We start from the raw sequence: 22,366 nt of genomic DNA, 5'->3' as shown, positions 1-22,366 counted from the left end.
AACAAGTTTCCTGTTGTGTTACTGTTGAGCTTTTTTTTTTTTTTAACTACTTTGGGTTGTATTCAACTAACTTTTAGGGAGACCCATTGAAATTAATGACCATGACGAAATTAGATCCATTAATTTCAATGGATCTAAGTAAAAGTTACTTGAATATAAACCACAGTGTGTGCGGCTTTTTTCTTGTTAATTGCTTTGGCCTTTTTGTCAGAAAAGGCGATAGATAAGGTGGTTAAACATTCGCGCCCCAGCAATTTATCGGCGCATCTTTTTTATCTCCATCTGTGTAAACAGCAGCTGTTTGCTCAGGATGCACCCGAATGAGATACTGTTGGAAGGCAAAACCCCACCCCTCTGGGGGAATCGCTGAAGGCAATGTCACACGCGTGTGAGCGAGACAGCAGCCTCACAAAGTTGCCCTTTGTAAACGGAAGGAAAGAATTCTCACCACTCTTCGAACAGTGAATGCTTTCAGTCTACAGAGAAGCTATTAAAAAGACGCTCCCCCCCCTCTATATTGAAATCTCCCCGGGCCTACGAGAGTGCTATACGCGTCACCGTCTTCGTCGGGTCGAGCAGGCTAAAGCCGCCTTGGTAGGCCGTAGAGAGGGCGCACGGGCCTTCGCGGGCGGGGGAAGTGAGTGGGAGGTGTCTGTCGCGTAAACTTTCTCCCCCTCCCCCATACGTTAACGTCATGCGTCTTTGCGGCGCGGTGCGGGGAGGCGTGGCGAAGGGTTGTTTCCCGGCCGGTTCTGGGGGCTCCTGTCAGACCAGACCACTTCACTCCGCGCGTCTGCACGCGGGCGGGCATGACGGCTGGACGCGCGCGAGCAATAGGTATTCCGCCGCCATGAAGCCCTGGCGGGTGAGTGAGTCAGCCGGGAGTGGCTAAGGGGGGGGGGCGGTGGCACAGGCGGAAGGAGAAGAGAAGGCGGGAGGAGGGCAGACAAGCAAGAAAGCGAGCAAAATGGAGATGAGGAGGCGAACAAGAAGAACTGAGCCTGGCCTTCCTGCAGGTGGCTACCTCCTGACCTCGGGCAAGGGCAGGGTAAGGATAAGGCCCTTCCACACCACCCCCTCACTGCTGGCTGGTGGGGCTCTTCGTGACCACAGCATATAGGGCTGTCACCTTCCTTTCATGGCTTTGTTTTTCTTGGCTTCGGCTTATGGGCCTGCGATGCTTTTCGTACAGTGGGGGTGAAGAAGTTGGATACTTGTGTGTCGGGCTGCTTTGAAAGGCACAGCAGCAGGACTAATAAAATGGTGGCAGTGCTACCCTCAAAGTGTAAGATCTCCGCAAAACACATTCTTTGTCACATAGGAAGCTAATTCCATAGAGGTCCTAAATAATGTTTCTGTTTGTGCCAGCTGCATTGAGCCTTGTGAAATGAGGTGCCATGACTCCTAAACATTTGCAGAAAACCAAACAAGCTCCCATTTAGAGTTGCAAAAGCCCCCATAGACTAGCGAAAACTGTGTGCACCCAGTAAAGTGTGCAGAATCTGTTAGGCGTGCACACTCCAAATATGCATGTGTGGCACTTAGTGCACCTATATGTACATAATGTACATAGAATCACAGATATATCCACATGTCCTTTTCAGTTTGCAGACACCTACTGGTTTTATTATTTATTTATTTAACAAAATTCATATACTGCTTGAATGTAAAGGCCTTAAAGCAGTTGACAAAAAACATTTACATTGTCAATAAAACAATTAAAGAAGAGTAATTAAACACATATTTTGTTGTTGTTGTTATATGCCTTCAAGTCGACTACGACTTATGGCGACCCTATGAATCAGCTACCTCCAACAGCATCTGTCATGAACCACCCTGTTCAGATCTTGTAAATTCATGTCTGTGGCTTCCTTTATGGAATCAATCCATCTCTTGCTTGGCCTTCCTCTTTTTCTACTCCCTTCTGTTTTCCCCAGCATTATTGTCTTTTCTAGTGAATCCTGGCTTCTTGTTATGTGTCCAAAGTATGATAACATATTTAAAACAATTAAAACACATGCTAACTAAAAAGATTAAAACAGATGAAGGGTTTCCTAAACAAAAGTTTTAAGCAGGCACTGAAAGGAATACAGCGAAGGTGCCTGCCTGATGTCAGTAGGCAGGGAGTTCCAAAGAGAAGGTGCTGCCATGCTAAGAGAACAATTTCTTATAAGTATGGAGTGAATATTATGTGGCACTTGTAATGGTGCCTGTCTCACAAGTTAACTGGTCCCAATCTGTTAAGGATTTAATGTATTAGTAGTAACACATTGAACTTGACCCAGTAACAAATTGGTAACCAGTGCAGATCTCTGAGCAGAGGTGTTATATGCTGACATGGTCTCACCCCCGTCAGTCATCTGGCTGCAGCATTCTGTACTAATTGGGGTTTCTGGGTCAAGTGCTCCACATAGAGTGCACTGCAGTAATCTAGTCTTAATATCACCAATGCTTGAATTACTGTGGTTAAACACTCCCCATCCATGAATGGTCGTAGTTGTCTCACCAGGTGCAGCTGATAAAAGGCACTTCTAGCCACTGAAACTACCTGGGCATCCAGTGAAAGGGCTGGATCCAGAAGCACTCTCAAACTGCATACCTGCTCCTTTGGGGGAGTGCAGCCCAATCCAGGGCAGGCAATTGATCAATTTCTCAGATACAAACCTCTCACCCACAGTGCCCCCGATTTGCCAGGATTCAAATTCAGCTTATTTTCCTTCATCCATCACACCACCATGTCCAGGCAGAGAGCTCTATTATATATACAGAGCTATACGCTCATATCTACAACCTTTTGAATTGCACTGAATCTATAGGCTTTGCCATGCCTTTGCCTAAATATTTACTGGAAAACAGGCACACCTACAGAGCTCTGTGACAACAGTCACACTAGTTATGTCAGAAGGCTTAGAAGCCTCTTCTGTAGATCACATTCTAATTTTGCCTTTAGTTCTGCAAATGGTAAATCTAACAAGGCTCACAAAGGCAACGCAGTAAATCTATACCATGCATACCATGTGGGACAAACCTTAAGTAGTTGGGTAAGAGATCATTCAGGCTTGCAAATGGCTTTTTGCCCTGTCACCAAATGTATAGCCAAAAGCTCTGATTTAAAAATGCCCAGTGAAATAGAACAGTCTTAAAAGCGGACGAAGAGGTAATGCACGGGCAAGCAGACTAGTAACAATAATAATTGTGGGATTGTAATGTTTAAATGTATTTACAAGCCTGTCATATTGAATTTGCAGAAAGGAAAGCAGAAACAAAATTGTATTCATAATACCACCCTAGCCCACAAAACTTTGCTGACAGCCTATGCAGCTTACACAGATCCCTTATTCTATCAGGTGGAGAACTAGCATCTGCTAAAGTCCCAGCATGTGTGTGGCTAGCAGAAAGTGGATGTTTTCTTGTCCTTTGTGGTTTCTGCCCTGACATATGGAAGGAGGAGATAGAGGTGACAGCTAATGTTGTGTCCAAGCTAAGAGTTGTAAGCAAACTCATCTTGCTTCATCCATGAATTCACTAGGTTACCTTAAGCCAGCCACTGTTCTTTCAGCCTTAGTTCTCCCAAATTTTCAGTATTGGGATAGTAATGTTGACTATACAGAATGTTGTAATGATACTGTGTTTCTGACATTATTTGAATATCTACAAACTTCTGTATAAATGCTAAGCTTGTCTTCTGTGATGTATGAATCAGTTGGAAGGGGCCTACAAGGCCATTGAGTCCAACCCTAACTTCACTTACACACTGATGGGAGTCTGAGCTGGTGGTGACTGACCTGGAAAGAGAGATTGGAATTGTAATAGATAGATCAATGAAAATGTTGAGCAAAGTATGTACAGCTGTGGAAAAAACTCCATGTTGGGGATGATTAGGAATGAGATCAAAGATAAAAACTGTAATTCATTTATACAAATCGGTGGTGTGACCACACTTGAAATACTGAGCGCAGTTCTGGTTGCTGCATCTCAAAAAAAATATTGCAGAGCTGAAAAATGTACATAAAAGGGCAATCAAAATGATCAGTGGACTTGATAGATAAGAAAAAGTTAAGATATCTGAGGTTTTGAGTTTAGAAAAAGGGCAAGTAAGAGGAACATGATAGAGGTGTATAAAACTATTCAAGGTGCACAGAAAGCGGATAGAAGTTTTTCTTTCCCTCCTCTCTCATTACAGGAACTCTGGATTGTTCAATGAAGCTGAATGGTGGAAGAGTCAGGATAGGAAAAAGAGAGGCTGTACTTCATACAGTCATGCAGTTTAATTATGTAATTCACTACCACAAGATGTAGTGATGGCCATAAACTTAGAGTGCTTTGAAAGGAGATTAGACAAATTCATGAAAGCTAAGAATATCGGTGAGTACTAGTTTGGATGGATGATGTCTCAAGAATCAGGGGCAACATGCCTTTGAATACTGGTCTCTGAGGAACAGTAGCCGGAGAGGACTATTGCTCTTATGTCCTGTTTGTGGGCTTCCCATAAGCATCTAGTTGGCCATTGCAGGAAAATGAATGCTGAACTAGATGGACCTCTAGTCTTCTTCAGTAGGGCTTTTCTTATGTAACTGGAAGCAAAAATATGTCTAATATATTCTGCCCCTACTTCAGTATTTTATAGCGGGGTCTGCATGTTACCTCATTGGTACCCTGTCTAATTCCTTATGATGACTTTGTACCCCCATGTTGGCTATGGTTACCATAAAAGGCTATTCCCTTCTGGCAAGGACATTACAGCAGGATGTTATAGTGTGGGAATGAGAGCTCACCGTGAGGAAGCAGCCAGAGCATGGATAAAGTAAAGTATAGACTGGCCACAAATGCACATGTTTCTACTAGCACATTTATTTAGTTCTCGGTATGTGTATCTAGGGATTTAATATTGTTGTGAGTCTGTCAATGTTAATTTTCTTCAGTGATTGTGAATTGCCAATTTATCTGAAGGAGTAGGATCTAAGTTCAGCATTCTGTGCATACGAACAACAGGTTGAAGTTTGAATGGACCAAGGTAGAGGCAGAGATTGATGACGGTCAAAATTTGGAGTGTTTCCTGGACAGGAATAGCTTGGCCACAGTCATTCAAGTTGTGAACATTTGAATTACTGCTATGTGCTGTATGTGGGACTGCCCTTGAAGACAGTTCAGAAATCACAGTTGATAATGTAGCTGCTGTAATTATTTATTTATTTATTATTTGATTTCTATCCCACCCTTCCTCCAAGTAGGAGCCCAGGGCGGCATTTTATACTAACTGGAACCAGGCTTATGGAACACATGTCTAAAACTACACTGTTTCTGAACTCAAGTTTCATGAACGTCTGTTCTTGTAAAATATGTGCGACTCATACAGAAATAAGGTTGCTCCTTCCAGAATAGGAAGTATGCAGTGTATACAGTGTATGTTAATGTTAATTTAATCCCAATAAAATTGAATGGCACTGCAGCAAAGCATTATATAATGTGACTTTGGCTGTAGGTTTGTTGAACCCACCCCATTTTTCAACAGAACTGGGTCAAAAGTTTTTTATCCCACCTTAATAATGGTATTTTTCATAATTGTCATTTTCTCTGTGTACTTGTGTTTTAGTAAAGTCTAAATTCTGACAGTAGTATCTGTTAGATTTTTATATTGCACTTCACAATACACAAAGGATACCAAACTAGTTTACAGTAAACAATCAAAACGCAAAGATAGAATAAAAACTATAAAACAGAATAAAAGCAGTAGAATGAAAGCAGCAATGGAGCCAGAAAACTGGGGTCCATGAATTGTGTCCAGGAGACTTGGTAACCAATCTCTTGATACAAATAGTTTTTGGGAACTTACTGAAAAGAGTTTCTGAACACATGTAGACTGCCTTTCCAGCATTTCAACAAGTTCAGTTTCTCACTGAACTAAGGAGAAAGGCTAATAAGGTAGGTGGCATTGCTCTTCATAAACCCAAGTCCCTGTAGATTCACCAGGTGCCTACGTTAAGATCTTTTTGGTACCACATGAAGACCTTTTTATTCTCCCCAAACTGTTTGTTAGCCTTGAAACAGATGATTTCTGCTGGATTTTAAACCTTCCTTTTTGCTGGTTTTTAGGCAGGAGGCTGAATTGGTGGATCTTTAAAAAATATTTTAAATATTCCAATATTCTAATGTTTTTATTACATATTACTTGAACTTAATGTGAACCATCCAGAGGATTTCATTAACTGGGTGGTCAACAAATGACCTATACAATAAAAATGATATATATACATCTCACTGGTGTCATCTAGGCTTATAATACACATTATAGAAAGTCTGTCTCTTTTATATTTTGGCCCTCTGCTTTAGAATATGGTCATTGCTAAAGAGGCTGCCTGCTTTTCCTTTGGATAGGCATGATCTGGTTTGAGACGTGGGGCCTTTATTTGTAAATACAATAAAGGATTTTTAAATTTAACATGAGAAACAAATTCCTTTGGGAAAAAATTTGAATAGCTAAAAATTGAAGTATCTTGTATGGGTGTTTGCTATGCAGTTCCTCTTTGCACCCTGAAATCAACTGTGGGAAATTAATGTGTCTACTGTGTGATCCAAATCAACCCTGCGGACCAATGGAATGGCAGATGTCACCACCAGATAGCCTCATATCCAACTGCCATGTAATCACTTGCATGGTTCTCCCATTGGGGTGCTGGCTGTAAAACGTTGTTGCAGTGTGAGCCTGATCCCCAGCCCCTCCACCCAAGTGTTGGAGGCATTTCTACAGCACAAATATACATTTGTCTTATTGTCTGATTTATTTACTAGCCAGTGCACTGGAGGAGAGCAGCAGCTGGATCAGCCATCTCTCACCTCCCCAGTTGCCAATCAAAATATTGCACAATGGGTAAATTAATATAAGGAGCTGTCAAGTACCTCTCTTTAAATAAGTCTTTAAGGTCCATCAACCAGCCCCTCACCCTGCTGCCTTTAAGAAAGTGTTTGGGGAAAGTTGTCGTTTACCCAGGGCTCTGGAAGGAGAGTAAGAAAATGAAACTAGTTGGGAACTAGGATGAAACTTGAAGCAATTTATCTGTTTGTCTAGCTGAGTGAAGTGCAAGAAGATAGCCAGAAATTTAAAAAACGAAAGTAGGCTTGCAGTGTTTTTTTAAAGAGAATGTTTTACATTATACCTACATTTTCTCCCCATGGAAGACTTAACGTTTGTCCCAATTACCATGTGTAATTACCCCTGTGATTTTTATGATAAGGGGCCCTGTCAGAAAAACTTGAAATGAGCTTTGAATGGACCAAGATAGGGCTGGGCAGGAAAGAGTGGCAAGAGTCATTGATGATAACGTTGTCACCTGCCCAGCCCTTTGTTTTGCTTTATCTTCCACCAAGTTAAACATTTTCTGGAGGGCAAGTTGTGAACCAGAGATCGGGAACTTGCAACCTGAGGACCACCCACAGCCTTTTTATCCTGATTTCATGCAGGTTGGGGGAAGTGAGACAGGGAGCAGGAACCCACATATATTTAGGGGATCGTATGTGTGAAATGTAGCACCTCATTACTAAGGCACTAAATTCCATACTGAAAGTCCAGATGTCAGCTGAGACAGGATGAGGTGCAGATTCATAAACTGATCATAATACTATAATTACTTTAAAATTTTCTGAGCTGCCTTCCATGTGAATATTCTAAGAGTGGTTCATGCTATTGTGGGAAAAAACCGTTGGTATAGACATGTCCTCAGCGCTTTAAAATTTGTATGTTCCCTGTAAGTCTGTGTTTAGGGTAGCTAGGGGCCTTTTGGGAAACAAAAATGCATATCAAAATTAAGGTTATATACCTGGTTTTTTCTACATAATAAACCTGAGTTATGTGCATTTTTTCACTTTTCCTTTTTATAGGTGAAAAGAGCTCTCCTGTGAAGACAGAACAAGCAGCATGATGGATTCAGAAGACCTTGTCCTTAACAAGTCAAAGACAGACCAAATTGGTCACCGCATTGTAAATGTTAGCTCAGGCAAACATTACGTCTGTGGTTATTGCGCAGCTGTCACAAATGTTGCAGTCACCTTCCCTGTCCAGAAAGTCCTCTTTCGGCAGCAACTCTATGGCGTACGAACCAGAGATGCGGTACGTCAGCTGCAGAAAGATGGGCTCAGGAATTTGTACCGTGGTGTCCTTCCTCCACTAATGCAGAAGAGCACAACCCTGGCAATAATGTTTGGTCTGTATGAGGACTTGTCTTCCGTACTCCTAAGGCACATGAGTGCCCCTGAAATCTTGACCCGGAGCTTGGCTGCTGTGCTTGCTGGGACCACGGAAGCTGTTCTGACCCCTTTTGAGCGTGTTCAGACACTGCTGCAGGACTACAAACATCACGACAAATTTACAAACACTTTCCAAGCATTCAGAGTTCTGAGAGAGCATGGGGCCAGGGAATATTATCGGGGATTGGTGCCAATCCTGCTTCGGAATGGCCCTAGCAATGCTCTCTTCTTTGGTCTGAGAGGACCTATCAAGCAGTGTTTGCCCGAAGCAACAACGTACAGTACTCATTTGATAAATGACTTTATCTGTGGAGGGCTGTTAGGTGCTATGCTGGGATTCCTCTTTTTCCCAATGAATGTTGTAAAAGCCCGCATGCAGTCACAAATTGGTGGGGAGTTCCAGTCTTTTCCCAAGGTTTTCATGAAGATTTGGCTGGAGCGTGACAGAAAACTGACCCACCTCTTCCGAGGTGCCCATCTGAATTATCATAGATCCCTGATTTCTTGGGGCATAATCAATGCAACATATGAATTCTTGCTCAAATTACTGTGAAAAGGGTAACTGCTTGTGAAGTTCCTTTTCTCATTTGGGCACCAGACAACACAGAGCTGTCAGTTTCCAGGGAAAAAGCAAGCTTGCACTAGTAAGACAGCTTTGTAACATTTGGAAAATTTAATTGAAAAATAATAGTTCTTTCAGTAGGTAAGGATGTCAGTTGTATTAAGCAGTGCCTACTTAGCTCAAAATATTCGGTCTTATTAATGGCCTTATTAATGGCCTTTCAGTCTCTGGGTGCATCAGCTGTATGGCTAGAACAATCAGTTGAAAAGTTTCCTGGAATATGCCAGAAGGTGGATTCACCCAGAACATTTGCTCCAGATCACCTTCAACTTTCTCAACACTCCTGGTGATCCAAAGAATGCACTTTGAGGAAATGTATAATAGGGCAGAAGACATATTTAATTTGTTGCTTGGCCCATTTGGAACAATTGTGGCATGTTGTAATAAGCTCCCCTGATGTGTCAAGTTCTTCCCCCATACACACGCCTTTTTTATTCCTTGTAAAGAGACTGCCAATTTTTGAAGGGAAAATAGTTACCCCCCCCCCAAACCTTAAGGTTCTCCCAAACTTGTCAAATAGCTTTTGCTAAACTGTTGATACAAATGGCATCTTGCAAGATTTAATATTAAATGTCAGAAACTGAATTCACTGTAAGTTCAGTGTTAGGAGTATCTGTTTAAAAATAAATAGGTGGGTGTGGCTGGGGAGGAAAAGGTGACAAAAGCTTTATTGTCTGAATAGCTTTCAAGTGTCCTTCATGTTACACTGCCACCTAATTTGTCACTGTAGACTTTTGCTTGGCTGTTTATACTACTAAGTTTTGTTGCCAGTGGATATACTACTCAGAGGGTTGCTTCCTGTTAGCCACTTTGCAGCTTTGGAAAGTTGAAATCCAACCAAAATATAAGCATTTTTAAGTCCCATTGATTTTTTTTAGTGGCATTTCAAACTGCTTTAATTTCTTCTGGTAGGTTGTGTTCTATGTCTGTAAATGTTTTCTGCAATTATGACATGGCTAATTGGTATCCAGATCTGAAATGTGAGCTGCTGTCAGGTAAACTTTATATGCTGTGCTTAAGCAGGAGTTGTGTGTGCCTGAATGGAAATGACTGAACTAGGTGTTTTAACTGTTACCATTTCAGACTATTCCATTGTGGTAGAAAAAGGAATTTATATAGCTGCTTCACACACTGCTTAGGCATGTTGTTTATATCAGGCATAAATTCTTCTGTGTAAACGAGTCTGTACAAGTAGGCCCAATAGGGAGATATGTCCACCCACTTCACAGCAGACAGACTGTTCGAGTGGGACCTCACTTGGTTGTATAAACTACACCCAGTGTGTGAACTGGCTCGTAGTGTGGTATGAAGGACCATGCATGTATGTGAAAAGGACATAAGCCTCTGCAAGCATTACATGGGGCTGATTTTCTGTGTTTTTTCAATCATGCTGACATTTTACCTGAATTCCAATATACAGAGAAAAGCAAAATTTGAACACAAGCAACACAAGAGGTCTCAAGTCAGTTAATGAGAGGAAAGCAAGTCTACCAAAATAATGCTCATCATGGGGCAGGGGATTCTTTTATATAGTTTTTTAAAAATGTAAATAGGAGTTAATGTTTTCCTATTTGTGGCACACAGAAAAGCTTTCCGAAAATGAATTGATTATCCTCCAAGTGTTGTTTCTCCTAGTGGACTTTTTTAAAGTGTAGCTAATATGTCAATATCGAGATGGTATGATTTTTAATTTATGTTGCCTGTTTTCCACCTGATAATTGCCCTAAAGCAGCAATTAATCCTGATCAACTTACCCCTTTTCCTTGGTTCTTATACTGTACCAGTGAATGCTATTTAGCCTCACAGTCAGATTGCCAAGCACAAAATGAAAGAATGTTTGATGTTGTGATTATATGCATTTAAACAAAATGTCTGTTGAATGTTTCACTTTTAAAATCTGATTTTACCACTGGTTTTTTTTGTATCTTTCCCTTGATGGAATAAACAACGTAAATTTCATTTCCTTCAGTGAAGTAGACTAGTATTTTTCAAACACAGATCTTACTGTTTAGTCCACATGAGTCTAGAAGCAATCCTGAATGCTTGACAAAGTGGGGAAATGAAGAATGCTACACTTCAGATTTTCCTGTTGTTTCTTCATTCTTATTTCATTGCAGGAAAATAACTTACAATTTTGCATGTAGATGGCTTTCTGTGTATAATTTAAAACATGTTTTAAAAAGCTATATCATAAATAACTTTAGGTTATCCCTGTTTGCCCAGACATGGACTTCAGAATGCCTTCTTGCCAGAGGTAGGAAGCAGCCTTGCCTCTTGTTATGCTTTTTGTTAGATCATATTGCTATTAAAGATAAATGGGGGAGGTAGAATCAGGGTTGACAATTTGACTAATATAATGTCTATTCATGATGGGAGGAAGAGAATAATAATATCTACAGCTATCAGCTAGGCAGTAACACAGTGTTACCACCAAGGTAATTGTTTTTGTGTGCTTAGGGGTGCGTGTAATTCCCAAATATATAGCAGGTTACTATTTTTGCCCTTCTTCTTTTACTTGAAATCTCCCTGTATAAGGTGGGCAGGAAAGTGCTTTGTGACATGCATATTCCAAATCGAACACATAGAACTGCGCCCAGCAGAACGCTATAAGTGGCTAAAGCAGACTAATCCCCGCCCAAACTGACACCCTCCATATATTGTAAATTCTGGAATTTGCTGAATATAGATTCTAGTTGGGCTATCTTGTATTTTAAAAGTGTTTCAATTTAAACACTAATATAATTCTGCATACCCAAGGCACCTCCTGAGTACACAGAAACTACCACTTTATTTTGGGAGAGATTCATCTCACTTCCAAATTTGGGAGCAACCCAAGTTCAATACTGGGGGGAAACAAGTGAGACATGCAACAAAATGTTGTGTTCTTAGTGTTCCTGCCAGGCAGGACTCATTGTAGGTTACTCCATTCCCCCACCCTACCCTGATTTTTTTGTCCATGCCTCCTTCCAGACTCAGCAATCTGTGGTCATGGGTTGTTCAGCATGCTCAGTCCTAATCTGCAAAAGAGTACAAGTATCAGCCTGCTTTACTAAGCTATGGCTTTAAGCCACTAGCCTACAACTATGCCATACTAATTCTGTTAATGTCTATGTCTTCCTCATAATAAAAATAAACCCATTATAGCTGTTTCTACCTATAAAATATGGGGTGTTTTCCCCATTAATTATCTAGGAGATCCTCATTTTTCCTTCCCCATTCTATTTTCCTATACTAGTTTTTCCCCCTTGAGGAATAAGAAAGTACTTGATAGGTTCTTGGAAACATACCTTTTCTTAATGATGATAAAAGTGAAGTCATTGTGCAGCTGAGTCACTTCTCTGTGAACATGAGAGCTGACAGGTCACGTAATCATTGCAACCAATTTGAAATTATGAATAATTACTTTTTGCAAGGTGTATAAATGAATTCCCCTTGTAATGTTTAAGTTATCCTACTTTAACTTCATTTGTACCATTTACATTATGCTATTTTAAATCAGCATTCAAGTATACAGTACATTGTTTTCATGTATTCATTCTCATGGATTTGTTTTATTTGTGTGGCACATCATATATTATAAAATGATCATAATTAATGTAAACTTTTAACTGTATATGATTTTCTATCTCTTTTTACCATCTAGAAAAGGGAGGGGGTTATTTTTTATATTCCCTTTTTCTGTACTCAGTTGGAGCCAAATTCAGCGTTGGGACAGTCCTGACACAGCTATCTGTATGAGGGCAGACCCATACCTTTAACAGGTACATACTGTCAAACATTGCACAAATGAAAATCAAAACACCCTTGTGTACTTGTAGAACCATACTGCCACAGACCAGCAGTCACCATCTGAGAACTCCACCATCCATGAATATGTACTGCTAAAGGCTGTTCAGTTTTGTACACTGCATTAATTTATTCCGTCATAGCCTGTCCTGTGCTGGCTTCTGAATCAGGATGTTATTAAACTAATGGATTTCTTAAATAAAATGACCCACTTCTCAAGTATTTGAGGTGGCGAGTAAAAACATGACTGTCGGTTCTGTGTGTGCTCTTTGTTTCATTGGCTGTTTTGGATTTTATTACAAGTGGTTGACTTTCATATGTCTGTTTGTATCTTATGGGGAATTGTTCCATGTTCTGTTTTGTTGTGTGTTTGGATTGTAAGCTGCATTGAGTTTCTTTGAAAATCTGGTGGGATATGAAGAAATGAAGACGATCGGACACGGGTTAGAGTGGCTGCGGCAGCCTACCATGTGGCGATAAGGGCAGCAAAAAAGGATTTTTATGCTGCCTCTATTGCGTCCGCAGAGTGCTGTCCCAGGAGGCTGTTCCAAGTGGTCCGAAGCCTGGTTGGTCCAGTTGCTTCGGAACCTATGGAACATTCTAAGACCTCCTGTGATGAGTTTGCAAAGCACTTTGCGGATAAAATCGATCGTCTAAAAAGTGCGATTCCGCACGCTATGGATACAGTGGTTCTCCGGCGAAGTGGGATCGGTTCCAGCCTCTTCCTTCTGATGAAGTGGACAAGGTGCTTTCAACCTTAAGGCCAACCACCTGCTTACTCGACACTTGCCCATCGTGGCTCATTATGAGCTGCAAGGATAGACTGGGCGAGGTAATCAAGGCAGTGGTAAATGCGTCCCTGGAAGAGGGAGTAATGCCATCAGCCCTCAAGGAGATCCCCAAGATTTGAACAACTTTCATCTCAAACTTACCATTCCTGGGCACGGCGGTTGAGCGGGTGGTGGCAAAGCAGTTGCAAGCGCAATTGGAGGAAGCGGATTATCTGGATCCATTTCAGTCGGGCTTCAGGCCTGGATATGGGCCTGAAACAGCCTTGGTCGCCTTGGTGGATGATATGAGGAGAGCGTTGGATAGGGGTGAGTGCACCTTCCTTGTCCTCCTGGACCTCTCAGCGGCTTTTGAAACCGTTGACCACGGTATCCTTCTGGATCGCCTGGAGGGGTTAGGCATAGGGGGTACTGTATTGCAGTGGTTCCATTCCTTCCTCTCTGATAGGCACCAAAGAGGGGCATTGGGGGATGAGGTTTCGGACCCTTGGCCTCTCATTTGTGGGGTGCCACAGGGCTCCATCCTCTCCCCGATGCTATTTAACATCTATATAAAGCCACTGGGGACTATCACCAATTGGGCTGCAGTGTCGCCAATATGTGGATGACACGCAGCTCTATCTCTCATTTAAATCTTCACCGAGGTTGGCTGTAGAAACCCTATCCAAGTGCCTGGACTTGGTGAGTGGCTAGATGGGAAGGAACAAGCTGAAGCTGAACCCTGACAAAACCGAGGTACTGTTCGTGGGAGACAAGGGAAGGTTAGGGGATTTAGACCTGGTGCTCAATGGGGTACAATTGCCCCCGAAAGACCAGGTCCGTAGCCTCGGGGTCATTCTTGACTCCCAACTGTCCATGGAAGCTCAGGTTTCGGCTGTGAGCCGGGCAGCGCTGTATCAACTCCATCTGATACGGAGGCTACGCCCCTACCTTCCCAATCATCTGCTCCCATTAGTGGTACATGCCCTGGTCTCCTCTCGCCTAGACTACTGTAATGAGCTCTATGTGAGGCTATCCTTGAAAACGGTCCAGAAGCTGCAACTGGTACAGAATGTGGCGGCGCACCTGATTAAAGGCAGCTGCCGGTGAGATCATATCACTCCAGTACTGAAGGAGTTGCACTGGTTACCAGTTGCTTACCGGGCCCAGTTCAAAGTGCTGGTTTTGACCTTTAAATCCCTATACGGTTTCGGCCCAGTCTATCTAAAGGAGCACCTCCAGCATCATCAGCTATGCCGCCCAACAAGATCAGCCTCAAAAGACCTTCTCTCCATCCCATCAGTCAAAACAGCCAAACTGGTGAGGACTAGAGAGAGGGCTTTTTCAATTGTGGCCCCCACCCTGTGGAACTCCCTCCCAAATGATCTCCGCCATGCAACTTATATGAGTTTCCGCCGGTCCTTGAAGACCTGGCTCTTCAGGCAGGCTTTTGGGGTGGGTTAGATTTTATCTTCATTGTTTTTAGATTTTTAATGCCTATGTATTGTATGCCTATGTTGTACGTCACCCAGAGTGGCTGGACAGCCAGCCAGATGGGCGACTAATAAATTCAGTAAATAAAATAAATAAAAATGGCATAGATCCTCAATTTGCCTAAGGGAGGGATAACTTCTACAAAGTTGATCTCCATCTGGAGCACACCTGTGCCAGTTCTAAGGGGTTCTACATCTTCAAGAGCAGAATGTTTTTTTGGGGGGGGGGGTATGAGGCTAAAGAGGGAAGGGGAAGTGGAAAACCCATGAACTCTGTTATGTTCACAGAAGGAAGGTTAGGGATCCAAGCACCACACAATAAAAAAACTAAAGTAACATTTTAAAGTAATTAATACAGTTATAATAATCAAATGCTTCATAGTAACCATCAGAAGAAGTAAATCTACACTTCACTATAAATCCAGCACATTTACCCACCTCCCTAAATATAGTCTAAATATGGTCTGAACTGGCTAAGGCCCCTGATTCAGTGGGTTACAGATGTCAAGGAATCCCATAAGCACACAGCCACCTCTGAAAAGGCTGTTAGATGTTGAGGACAAAGCTAACCTGTGACAGAACCAGCACAGGCGCTACAGAAAATTATATATAAGGGAAAGTGTTCTTCCAAGTATCCCGGACCCAGACCATAAACATAAAACTTAGCACCTTAATGTAACTTCAGAACAGGTAACCAATGAAACTCTTAAAATATTGGTATTATTTGCTCCCAGCTGTTAATAGTGGCAATTAGCGCGTGTGCCACATTCTGGAGCAACTGAAATTTCTGAATGCTGTTGAAGGGCAGCACCATATACAGCACATTGCAGGAGCCCAGTTGGAAGGTTATTAGGAGATACACAATAGACTGCTGAAGTAGCGGCAAGGCCTTTCTTCTGTAGAGAAGGGGAATAGCTAGCAACTCTGCAGAAGCTGATAAAATGCAAACCTGGGCACAGTCTCCACCTGCAAATTCAGGAGCATGCCCACAGCCAGAGATCTCCCTTGGAGGGAATGCAACCCTATTCAGAACAGACAATTCCACTACTTCCAATTCTAGAAGCATCAGTTTTGAACAACTATCTTGCCTGGACCGAGCTTCAGATTCACACTCATCACTGACCTCAGGCAGTCATTCAAAGTTATCATCACACTTGATTGTGATGGAACTGAGCCGAGTGCTATCATCATAATGACGACAGCTGACTTCAGAACTCTGGAAAACAACAGCTTCATGTAGCTGTTAGGAAGTATAGAGGTGAGAGGCTCCCACAAGTTTCTTATGTGAGCTTCCTCATGGACAAGCACAATAATCTAGAATCTTCCACTAAGTTGGGAATCCCTCACTCCCAACCCACACAGTCAATCCAAATTGAGAATAGTAAAGAGTCACTGAAAAGTACAAGAGAATCAACAGAACCACATTCCATCATCTCTCTTTTGATGAAGGGTAAACAAAGGAATCCTGAATCTGACTAAAATCTAATAGAAACATCATGTAAGAGTATCTGGAGCTCATTGACCACATTCCAAAAAACCCCAACCCTGTCCACAATTCCCCAGTTCAAAAGAGGGCTTTAAACACACACACACACACACACACATCTCAGTACTACTTCACTGCGGTTAGATGGAACAAAGTCCTCTCTCAACATGGCACTGCTTACATTCAGTAAAACAGGCCAAACTACCTGTGATGAACATGGGTGATATCCACCTGATATAGCTGATAAGAGATCCCATAGATTCTCTGTTCTAATGACATCAAGTAATTTTATCAACAAAGAACCCCACAAAAGCATCACAGCAGGTCACGGTAAGAATCTGGTTGCAAAAAGTCTTTCAGCACTCTGAAAAGCTCCACCCTCTTGAGAATGCAGTGATATGCTTGCTGCCATCAGAACAGTGGAATAAGGCTTTAAATGAGGCCTAGAGCTTTTTTGGCCAGCTTGACTATGAATTTTTCATTGCATAATACATTGAATTTACTATCTGGTTGCCCACAACTTCCTGTTAAAGCTCAGAGAAACCTGGACTTTGGCCTCAGGGAGAGGATACCTAAGAGCTATTATTTTTGTCAGCTGATTTGAGGCAGATGCCAGTGTTAAGCCTCGGCCTCAGGTTTCACATAGTAGATGGCTAGATAGTTAAAGAATCCCACAAGTAGTTGAGAAGGCATTTGGACCCATAAGCCTCTGGGGTCGGACCACCCTGTGGATGCAAGTATACATTGTAAGGTCAACTATAACTAGATTGCATTATGGATGTAACAGAGGCCAAAATTGTATCCATAGGCCAACCCTTCACAGCTTTTGGAATGAAATATATTGAGAGTGTAACATGCAATATACATATACTACATATACAATGGAATGGCCCTGTGACTATCACAGCCTGAATGAACTTGAGCCATACCTGTTAAGGTAGCATCAACATGGGAAATTGACATCAACCCAACCTCTATCAACTCAAGTCATTGATGAATTGACCATACTGCAACCTAACAATCTTCAAGCTATCCTGAGTGCCCAGAACAATGTACACATAGTGTGCTCATAAGGATAGCATCACCTTTACCAAACACCTTATTTTGGATGCTGTATCATACAGTCATATGGCCAGTATCTAAAATAAGGTCCCTGGCAAAGGTGATGCTATCCTTATGAGTGTGTGCGCACGCACCTACATACACACGGTAATAATTAGACTCGTATAGATCCTCCAGCCTGATCTTCACTATACAATTTCATTTCATTTCATTTTAAATTTTTTTTTTAAGCCAAATTCTTGTTTAATAAAATGTTTTTCTCCCGCTGGATCTGGATGCACTGACTAGCTGAACCCTTTTACTTTTGGATGCAGTTTTTAAGATGAGGAGATCCTTCAAATGTGCAGTTCTCCACTAAATGCAGAGTGGCCCCATATAAACAAAGGATGCTTGAAGCATGGTAAAGAGTTATATGTTAAAGCGGAAAGTGTCACAGGTGTTTCAGATATCTAGTAATGATGGGAGTTTCTATACATTATTGCACCATGGATTTAGTTGGTGTTAATTCTTGTGGTTAAAAAGCATCACGTATGAAATGCAATTATCTACTAAAGTAAAGGTGTCCCCGCACTTATAGTGTGAGTCGTTTCCGACTCTTAGGGTGACATCTTGCGACATTTACTAGGCAGACCGCATATATGGGGTGGGATTACCAGTTCCTTTCCCGGCCTTTCTTTACCCCCCAGCTTATGCCGGGTACTCATTTTACCGACCACGGATGGATGGAAGGCTGAGTGGAGCTCGACCCCTTTTACCGGAGATCTACTAAATGCTGATAAATACAGGCCATTGCAACTTACTACTCTGAATTAACATTTTTATTATGCAAGCAAGAGAAACTGTTCAAACATTAAAAGTCACTCTTATAGGAGTAAATACAAGTTTTTCAGACAGCTTTTGGAAGTGTATTATATTTAAAATTGACAGCTGTTATGAAATCTTAAGAACTGCAAAATACATGCACAAATATGTAATTACGTTTTTCACACTTAATGAGGAAATATTGTATACCAATAAGCTGTTGCAAAAAATCTTTTGTTATATAAGATGCAAAGCAAACAAGGTACAGACAGTGAGTGTTGCAGTTGCATGCCTTTCTATTCTCAGAGACATTCCTCAGTCTCACCCTTTGGTGACATTTGGGTGTACAATTTTATTGTAGTGGCTTGAAAGTTCCACCCCATACTCTTCTGAGATGAGTGGGGAGCAAGGGAGCCTTCTCTCTTTCTATACCAGCATTTAACAATCTTTCAACCCAAGGCATGAAAGTCTCACTGAAATACTTAATTCCTTTTGCAAATTAAAAACTCACTCCAATTTAAACAAACTGGAGATGGTACCAACAAGTAGATCCTGTTCTCAATGGGAGTATAAAGGAATCTAGTCCAGTGCTAAGGCTGTCCACATTTTAGGAGCTGTATTCTCTTTCCAAGCCACCCCCAATTCACCATTAAAACGCATACCATCTAACAGCGCAATCTTAACCACATCTAGCCAGAGGTAAATCCTATCCCATTGAATTCAATGGGGCTTACTAACAGGTAAGCAGGGTTAAGATTACATCCTAAGTGTTTTTAACAGAACTGTAACAGGACCCTGATCAAGATAAACTTGCTGTGTAAACATTGTTCATCTTTACACAGAAGTAAGTTCTATACTATCCAATAGGGCTTATTGCTTATTAAGTGCGATTAGGACTGCAGCCTTAGTCATGCTTAGAGCCAAAATAAATTTAATTCAAATAATTCTTCCTCAAAACATGCAAAGAATTTGAGCATTTACAATTCATGTGTTCAAAGACTATCTGCATATAACATCTGGTATTATTTGACTGTATTTTATAGTTGACATGCACAAGATAATAGCACAGTACACCGATTGTGATAGGCAGCTGGTATGCTGTGGTATGTCACAGTGGCTTTCAGGGAATAGTATCCATATTGCTTCATTTGCTAGGAAACTTCTGTAAGTTTGCCTTACAGGACCTGTGTACTAATATGCAAGGTTCTGGGGTATGTTCTATAGTGCATACTAATTCACACAAGGCTTTGTTGGGCTTCACCATTATGAATAGAGAGCACAGTCTGGAACATCCAACATTCCCACATGGTTGACCTGTCCCTGTAATGCACAGCTGTGGTGGGCAAGTTGTCTTTTGGAGAAGTTGTCCACTATTACTGATGGTTTCGCCAAGGTAAAAAAAAAACTCACCTTAAACCTGTGGTGATGTTTGAGCAATTGACAAACTTTGAATATTTGCATATTTTCATTTCAGCTGTAATCGTGTTAAGCCCCACTGAAATCAGTGCAACACGTTAGTTATGACCCATATCTCACTCTGCATGATTAACGTTCTTGCAATTGGGAGTCACAATAGGTTTTATTAAAACAGAGGGTTGGACTAGATGGTCTCTGAGGTCATTTCCAGCTCTAGGATTCTTAGTATGTTGAGAATTAAGTATGATTTGTAATGGGTTATTTGAAAAATGCACCATCTGTTAAATTTCAGGCTCACTGAACATATACAACAGCTACCAGCTTCAGATACATTAGTAGTGGTTTGGTAAATGTTCTAAAGGTTTTGCTGTCTTCAAGAACACAACTAGTTTATTTGCTTCTGCTAATAAGGCATGCTACTTTAGGCTTGTGCTATTCTACAGGAATTAAAACGTGATGAAAGCACGTGCATTTAAAGCAAGCGTGTGTACACACTTCACAGTTCAACAAAGATCACAAACAGAACTAAAATAGTTGCTAAAGCTTTAGTTGTGTGGTCTAATATAAGGTCAGTCCAAGAAGAGAAAAACTTAACATTAATCAACAGTTTAGCTCACCTCCAGATTTGATGCATATTTTCTCAGAAACAGGAGCCACTGATTTCTAAGGAACCTTGAATAAATATGCATAAAAAGGGAGATTAATCTCAATGCTGCATTGTATAACCGGAGGACAAGTTAACTGTTTCACTGAGAGCTTTCCCTTCTTTGAGGGATGGGATGTTTGTCCATAGGATTTTACAAAGAAAAATGTCAATTTCAATTAAGCCAGAATACAAAATAACCTTAAAATGTCCAAGATGGGGTGATGTTCTATTGTGAGAACACAGAACATATAAACCAGTTACATGTCACTGAACAATTCTGCAGTGAAGATTATACTAGTTAATATATTCCCTGGAAAGTTTTCAAAACAGGATTAAACCCAATACATAATAGTACTTATGGTGAAATATTAAACAATCATAGCATAGACAAAGTGTTTCTAGTATAAAAGGTGATTTAAGAAAAAATACACCACACTATGAAGACCACTAAATGCAGAATATTCACTAGGTTTTGCTTCAAAGGGCTGCTCTCTTTTGCCCAAGGTAATTTAAAAAAATCAGCCTGTTATATCATTGCTGGTACTGTGCATTTTCAAAAAGGAGCTATGTACATTACAAGATGATCTTGTATATAGAGTAATTAATGACATCAAAGCAGTACATTTTGAAAGAAACGAGCATGTTAAGAGGTAGATCATTTTTAAGTCAGTGCATATAAACAGGTAATATTCCATTTAAGATGATGAGCACTGAAATACAATTCCAGTGGTTCCTGCTAGAAAATACAAGCCTCTGTTGCTTATCCTCTGTTGTTCTATTGAAGACTTGCAACACTTCTGAAATGGGCTTCTACGTAGTCCAAGTATCAGGACTGCAAGCTACAACTTCAAATGGATTTGTGCTGAATGGACAATGAATTCAACTTCCTGACAAGCTCAGCTTTCTTTTTAAAAAGGGGGAAAGTTTCTAGGCCTAATGGTTGCAAGGATCTGCTTCAAAGTGAGTGGCAGCAGCTGAAGTCTTGAAAGGTGGCTGAATAAGATCTTTAGTTGTTGGGGACGAGTTCGGTGTCATAGCCCTTCCAATGGCTAGTAAGAAGCCATATGAACATATGAAAACCCTTTAGCAATTCAGGCCAGATTCATCCAACACATAATACTGTGCTAACAGAGTATTCTGTGTTCCGACTATTATTATTTATTACATTTATTATTTATTACATTTATAGACCGCCCCATAGCCGAAGCTCTCTGGGCGGTTTACAGCAGTAACTTCCAAGTGTAAGTCTTTCCCATCACTTGCCCCCCAACTAAATATATCAGGGATTTACTTGGAGAGTCAAAGGATTCGACCCGAGACAGTTTTCATGCAAAAAGTCTTTGCTCTTCCACTGAACTATGGGTCTTACCCCAAGTGGAATTATGCTCAACAATTTGCATAATTTATACAGAAAATCCAATTTAGTGCCTTTTTTAATTTTAGTGTGGAGCACACAGTTTAATAGCATCAGAAGTATTGGAGAGTTGGGATTTGGCTATCAGATGGATCTATCTTTCCACTGAAACAGCTTTTCCCATATCAGGATAAGTTCATCAAAAACAAAATATACCACCACTTAGGAACATAGGGAACTGCCTTGTTACAGAATATTAACTTACTTCTTAGTCTGTTAGACTTCACACACGCTTTGGAATTTTCCTAGATTCAGCACCGAGGTTGAACCAAGAGGAGCAGCACTTTTTTACCCCATAAAGACAGGTGTGGGGAACCCTTGGAGGACCAAAGACTCTCCATTCTTGCCATAAGGTGTTGTCCCTCTTAGCTGGAGGACTGGGGTCTTCATGGAGCTGGTGTACATAATCTGCCAGTGCCCACTAGTGTGGCCCTACACTTTCACCCCACTGGACAACAAGAATTTGCAAATGTTTTACTGGGGAAATGTAACAGGATAAAAAGACCCACTATATGAAATAATTTCAGATGGAAAGGAACATTAACAAAGGAGAGAATTTCAAATCCAGCTGTCAGGAACATAATGTTTAGTAATACAAAAACAAGAGTTGGTTCACTGAAACCAAGTCACCT

The 22,366-nt window shown here is 41.1% G+C and overlaps 1 protein-coding gene across 4 annotated transcripts; it reads left to right on the top strand.

Annotated features, from left to right (window-relative positions):
- The first annotated feature begins 689 nt into the window (after positions 1-689).
- Positions 690-12,896, top strand: SLC25A51 (solute carrier family 25 member 51). 4 transcript variants are annotated; one of them, XM_061634559.1, is made up of 3 exons: positions 690-865; positions 4,184-4,365; positions 7,876-12,896. In XM_061634559.1, exon 3 carries the CDS (start codon positions 7,913-7,915, stop codon positions 8,792-8,794), a length of 882 nt encoding a protein of 293 aa, XP_061490543.1. In that variant the 5' UTR covers positions 690-865; positions 4,184-4,365; positions 7,876-7,912; the 3' UTR covers positions 8,795-12,896. The 4 variants fall into 4 exon arrangements, with proteins under 4 accessions (XP_061490543.1, XP_061490535.1, XP_061490551.1 ...); XM_061634567.1 differs by lacking the exon at positions 690-865 and adding an exon at positions 902-1,048; XM_061634551.1 differs by lacking the exon at positions 4,184-4,365 and having other exon boundaries at positions 691-865.
- The last annotated feature ends 9,470 nt before the right edge of the window (positions 12,897-22,366 follow it).

The sequence above is a fragment of the Rhineura floridana genome, chromosome 1 (assembly GCF_030035675.1).
Source record: "Rhineura floridana isolate rRhiFlo1 chromosome 1, rRhiFlo1.hap2, whole genome shotgun sequence".
NCBI classification, from domain to species: Eukaryota; Metazoa; Chordata; class Lepidosauria; order Squamata; family Rhineuridae; genus Rhineura; species Rhineura floridana.
This window is presented reverse-complemented; position numbering and strand designations above follow the sequence as displayed.